Below are 6000 nucleotides of genomic sequence, written 5' to 3'. Positions count from 1 at the left end.
AAGACCACCTATTGAACTTAGTTTGAGCCAATGTGTTTTCATTTTTTTATTTGCTAAGGGTCTGTTTTTGTCTCGATGAGAAGCATTTGAGGTGGAGATAAATAAACATTAGATCTTGAATGTGTGTATATTTAGGCTAAATTCAGTTTGAACTTAACTTCATGCTTCTTGAACCAGTTTTAATTTAATTTAATTTTTACACATTAAACCAAATAACATTATACAAACAATTAATAATTGACTCAATAATATTTTATCATCATTTTAATCATGATTTAATTCACTAAACTCAACAAATTATTTTATAATTTTTATATAAAATAAAAGTAAAGAGAAAATAAACACCACAAACCCAATTACAGTTAATTTTCTGCCAAAACAGAATAACATCTTCATCAAACTTATATTACAAAAAATAATTTTTGAACATTTAATTTATTATACTACATTAATATTTACTTTATGAATATTAGATTTTGGTGTAGGCGTGTAGCTCCTATTTTGACAAACAAAATCCTCTTATTTCACCATTTTATAGAACAAAGCACAAATAATACTGAAAAGTAAAAACTGTTTTTCATTAGCATACCAAGCTAATTTCCCTTGCACCTTTTCATTCATTTAATGCCTGAACTTTACACGACTTTACACATCAAGTAACATGTTTCATTAATAATCACATTAATTAACTATTTTATTAACTATATATATTATTTTATTAAATTTAATTTTAATATACTGATAACATAAAATATTTTATACAATTGTGTAATTACATCCAGTGGCGAATCTAGGGGGTCTAAGGTGGCCATGGTTCCCCCAAAATTTAAAAAAAAATAGTAAATAGTAATAATTAATAATATTAAATTTATTTTTATATATAATATTAAAAAAATATAAGTTACAAAATTTTATAAATTAAAATAATTAAAAATTGTACTATGTATTAGATATTTGAATTATTATTGCTCTTGTTAACAAATAGCCCATTCTAATAATTAATAAAAATGGTTCTATTATACTAGTCCAAACCCATACTATTAATTAAAGTAACACTAGTACATTTTTCAAATATTTGTTTCAAACCATCGGAGGCATCAGCGCCATTTTTCTCTCTCTTTTAGTGGTTTCCAAACTTTTGGTCTTCTACTCTTCTCATTCTAATTTTCTTTCCATACCAAAACAAGACATATGAAGAAAAACCATTGAAGAGAAGTGAACAGCAAAATATTAACCATTGAATGCACAACAAAGATTCAAAGAGGTATATTTCAATTTTTTTAAGTTAATAACAATGTCAAGTATTATTTATATTATTTATTTAAAATAATTAATTTATTTTTTTTATAATGGACAGTGTTCAAAGATTAAAGTGAGAACAAAACTCAATAGAATTATTTTTGGGTGAGACTTGGAACAAAAAAATAATTAGGTAAATCAATAACTTTATTTTTGATTATTATATATTTGTGTTTTTAAAATTATTTGTTATTGCTAAATAGATTTAATATTTTTTTTAAAGAAAATAATATATATGCAATTATTTTTGTTTTTTTTTTTTGTTAGATAGTTCAAGTTAAGTTAAAAATGTCAAAGATGAAAATAATTCACTCATTTTTCAAGAGAAAAGAGAGAATATATGATGAACAAAATTCAGCTTCAGATCCTTTGAGTAATGTTCAAAATATTATTGAACAACCTGTGACACAACTTGTTGAGCAAGATTAAAAAATATCAAAATCTTAAAGTATGTAGTCGAACATTGACTTTTATATAATATAATTACTTTTTTGATATATATGCTACAAATCATATTTTGTTAATTTTTTGTTATATTTTATATTTAATTGGCCTCCCTCTTATGAAATTTCTGGTTCCACCACTGATCACATCTGTATTTTTGGATGACCATTCAAACATTCACACGATTAATATAAAAGATAGTTATTATTACTATATAACGTTATATAATTAAATACACGTGTAAAATTATTTTACACGGATAGTAAATTAAAATTAAATTTTATTTTATTTAAGCCAAAAGCCAAAAGTTTTTATGCCGTTTGGTAGAAATTAAATAACCTCCGAGTTTTTTATTCTTCCTTCTCACAGCAATGGTCATGCAAGGTGAGTTCTGTATGCAGTACTCAACAACCTCAGATCTCGTCCTCATCCACGGCCACTTCTTCGCCATCAGCCGCCGCACTAGTGATCGCTTCCTTTGTCCAACGACCAACAGCGACACGCTTTGTTGCTTCGCTTCTTGCACTATGGCAGCACCCTTTTCCTCTGCTTCAAGCATTACTACACTTACTTGCACCTCAAGAAACAGAGGAATACAACATGTTACATAAGTTGAACAATGTTCCATTTCCTAGAAATCAATGAAATACTTCTTAATTTGAAACTTACTCCGGGTTTCTTTGTTTCGCATGTGTTTTTCATTTCAAGCAGAAGTTGATAAGCCTTTAAATTGAACTTTCTTTCATTAGAATCTGTCTATCAAATCACCAAATCAATAAAAGGGAACAAAAAGGTATAATTATATATGGGCATGGATATAAATCTATTACTTGTAACTACTTAAGAAAACTCATTATCTTAATTATGTCTAAGATAAGAGATTAATTTAATATTTCATTAATATTAGATGCTTGGGTCAAATATTTTTATTGATATAATAACATATAATTAAATAAAAAAATATTTAGAAGAAAATAAAAAATTAATTCAAAAATATTAAAATGATCTTATTTTACATTCTTTAATCTTGTTGAAATAATTAGATAATTTTGGATTGTTATATTTTGTTATTGAATTAAATATTTGATTATTTGTAAATAAATAAGATCTAATTAGTGTTGTTCACTCCACGATTAAAATTATCTATATTATTAACATAGATATAAGTGCTAGATTGAATTGATTTTTTTGAGTTAAAAAAGTATTTTTTTTTAAATAATATATTTTTATTTAAATTAAAATTAATTTGGATACGTCCTTAAAAAAAATACTTTTATTAAGAAAACAGATTATTTATTTTTTTAAATGCTAACAATACATTATTTTTAAGAAAAGAAGAAACAAAAGACGTTTTAATACTTAAAAATTCTTTTTAAAAAATCTATTCAAATATAAAATAATTTTTGTCTGCTAAAAAAAATTAAAAAATTAAAAAAAATAAATATTTTTTTATAAAATTAATCTAAACTGACCCTATATTTATTACTTCATACTTAAGAAAACTAATAATCCACAATAACACATAATGAAATCTTTGTAAATAATAACATTTGTGATTCTCACCTTCTCTATTAGTGGGTTTGGCTAAATGAACAAGAATAACATTGTCTTGTTTCTGAATAGTGTGAGAGAGTGCCCAATCTAGAGCACCCTTAGCTTCAAAGCTAGAATCCACAACCACCATAACCCGGTTGTTGCCGCCAGTTTCAAGACCAATTTCATCAGCCTTGTCTCTAGAAGATTCATGCACATCGTTGCTCGAAAACTCTGCTCTAGAAGCAGAAGAAGCTCTTACGTGAGGGGTTGCGTTACCAAAGCACAAACCTCGCAACCTCAGTCGTGGCCTGCTTCTTCCTAGTCCCATTTTTTTTTCAAATTCTAAGGAATTAATATGAAGTTATGAACAATGGAACTGTGACATACTATATAGTATGAGCTAATATATAGTGTGTTCATTTGAGAACATAATTGAACAATGCCAGCAATATTCAATGTCACACTTGACTTTGATATTTATTTATGAAAAAGTATAGGTAGAGAATTAGAATACTAAATAATGTAAATAATAAATATATCGAATGTTCAATTTAATAGATATGCAGATGATTATGTCCATTGTTTTTAATTGGATTATTATTTCTTTTGATTCGATTTACACATACACAATTAACAATTACTAGATGTTCAGATGGTTATTTTAATGTTAAGGTTTAGGAGATAATTTGAAGTGAAGTATATTTTTAGTTATTGAATCAATTCTAAAATCCATTATTCACATTGTTTATAAAAGTCATTGTCTACCTAGCAAAACTCTTTATTTATTTATTTGTTTTTGGTCACGATTCAACCTCTCAAAGGGACATTTAATGATTTATTTGTTTGTTTTGTGCGATTTTCTTAGTTGTGGGGCCAGTTCTGTATGAACGTGGGAGTCATGAAGATTTTGGATTGATGAACAAGAGTTGACAATGTTAACATTAATTCTTTAATAGATTACACACGTATGGAGGAATAATTCTGAGGGAATGCACCACAATTAGAATAATCAAAGAAAATTAAGAAAACACACCAATGAAATGAACTTTGAGATAATTAGGTGTAGCGGAGATCACGTTAATTAGAATTTGAAGACATCAACGAAACATGGGCACACGTAATGATGTAATCTCAACATATATAATTGCTTTCTTCATTTTAATTGATAAATAATTATAGCTTAAATTATTTAAGAACAAGTCTTTAATATATATATATAATATAATTTGTAATCTTAGTTAGGTTAAGTTATAAAGTTTAATTTTAATGTATTAATACTATAAATATTTTGTCTAATCATCCAATTATATTCATTCTTTTAAATGATTATTTATGCAATTAATATAAATAATAATTATTTTTATTAATGTGACATTATGTAATTAGATACATGGATAAAATTTATTTTATATTGACATTTTATTAAAATTAAATTCTAAGTAATATTTATTAAGTTGAAAAAAATATCATTTAAATATCAAAATATAAAAATAAAATTCCGTAGATTTACATTTTAGGGCTACTAAAACGAGTCACAACTCTAGTACTCAATTTAGTTAACCGGATAGATCGAATAAATAAAAGCATAGTTCATTTAGAAGTAAGTTAATTTAAGTTAATTTCGATAATTCAGAAGTTAAACAAGTTTAAGTCAATCAGACATAGATGGCCGGTTTGACTTTTTTTTTTTTTTTCACTTAAAATATACAAAGACACTCAAAATATGGTGATGCTGGTTTAACAATTTAAGGTTCCAATAGAAATGGATGAGTTTATATCACACATTATTTTTGTTATTATAGACTTTGAAACTCATTAATGTAATACTAACTTTTAGTTACCTATATTTTTATTTATTTATTTATTTTTTTTTTGGTGTCAATAATGCAAAACTTTCTTATTCTTTCTTTGTATATACGTGAGAAAACTAGACTTGTGATAATGTGATGTAAGTCGTAATAAATATGTGGTTTGGATTACTTGAAATTTCTTCCTCTTGTTATTGCCATTGCCCGGCCCATATCATGACTACTTTTTTGACTTTCAACAAAAACTTTTTTCTCATCGAATTAAACAAAAAATCAGCAGAAAACAAAAATTGCAATCATTGAGAAATGTGAATACCAAGTTGGGTTTGTTCTGGATTATTCGCGACAAATTAATTTTTGATCTGCCGAATTAAAAGATATTATAGAAAATAAAAATAAAATTATCACAAATGTGTAAGATATATTTAAACCAAAAAAAATTCTATACCAAAAAAAGAATAACTTTTCCAAAATTGCGTTGAAATATATTTTTTTCATTGTTGTTTGTGTTAGTATAAAAAATTAGGATTTTTTTGGCTAAAAAGCGGTATTCTTTTCTTAAAAAAAGAAAAAGATAAGAATCAAGTCAAGATGATACGGATCAACTCCTCTTCTTGCATTCTTGCGCCAAAGATCTTACCATTTTCGGAGTAACTGGAGTTACATCTATTTTTCGATTTCCATTCAAGAGTTCTTATGTGTTTCCACGCCCCCTTTCGAAACCCCGAAAATTGGACAAATTCCTTTTTCTTAAGAACACATACAAGATCCGTTTCTTTGATCAAAGAATAATATTCTTTGAATATTTTTGTGATATTGAAAAAATAAATAAAAAATGTTTTCAAAATTCTTCTAATTTTTATGTCTAGAAAACTGGCTTATTTAGTACTTTCTATTTTTTATTACTTTTCTA

The 6000-nt window shown here is 25.7% G+C and overlaps 1 protein-coding gene across 1 annotated transcript; it reads right to left on the bottom strand.

Annotated features, from left to right (window-relative positions):
* Positions 1 to 1928: 1928 nt before the first annotated feature.
* Positions 1929 to 3719, bottom strand: LOC112722616 (uncharacterized). The gene is made up of 3 exons (XM_025773711.3): positions 3307 to 3719; positions 2413 to 2495; positions 1929 to 2320 (listed from the first exon to the last, which is right to left on the bottom strand). The coding sequence occupies exons 1-3, from the start codon at positions 3605 to 3607 to the stop codon at positions 2033 to 2035; spliced, it is 672 nt and encodes a 223-aa protein (XP_025629496.1). The 5' UTR covers positions 3608 to 3719; the 3' UTR covers positions 1929 to 2032.
* Positions 3720 to 6000: the final 2281 nt, after the last annotated feature.

This window comes from Arachis hypogaea, chromosome 11, assembly GCF_003086295.3.
Source record: "Arachis hypogaea cultivar Tifrunner chromosome 11, arahy.Tifrunner.gnm2.J5K5, whole genome shotgun sequence".
NCBI classification, from domain to species: Eukaryota; Viridiplantae; Streptophyta; class Magnoliopsida; order Fabales; family Fabaceae; genus Arachis; species Arachis hypogaea.
This window is presented reverse-complemented; position numbering and strand designations above follow the sequence as displayed.

What these genes read in the sequence shown, in the direction of transcription:
- LOC112722616 (XM_025773711.3), bottom strand. Translation starts at nt 3,607, where the DNA reads ATGGGACTAGGAAGAAGCAGGCCACGACTGAGGTTGCGAGGTTTGTGC. An exon ending in CAAACCCACTAATAGAGAAG is followed by an intron (nt 2,496 to 3,306) that starts GTGAGAATCACA and finishes TTTGATAGACAG; the next exon opens with ATTCTAATGAAAGAAAGTTC. An exon ending in GCGAAACAAAGAAACCCGGA is followed by an intron (nt 2,321 to 2,412) that starts GTAAGTTTCAAA and finishes CTGTTTCTTGAG; the next exon opens with GTGCAAGTAAGTGTAGTAAT.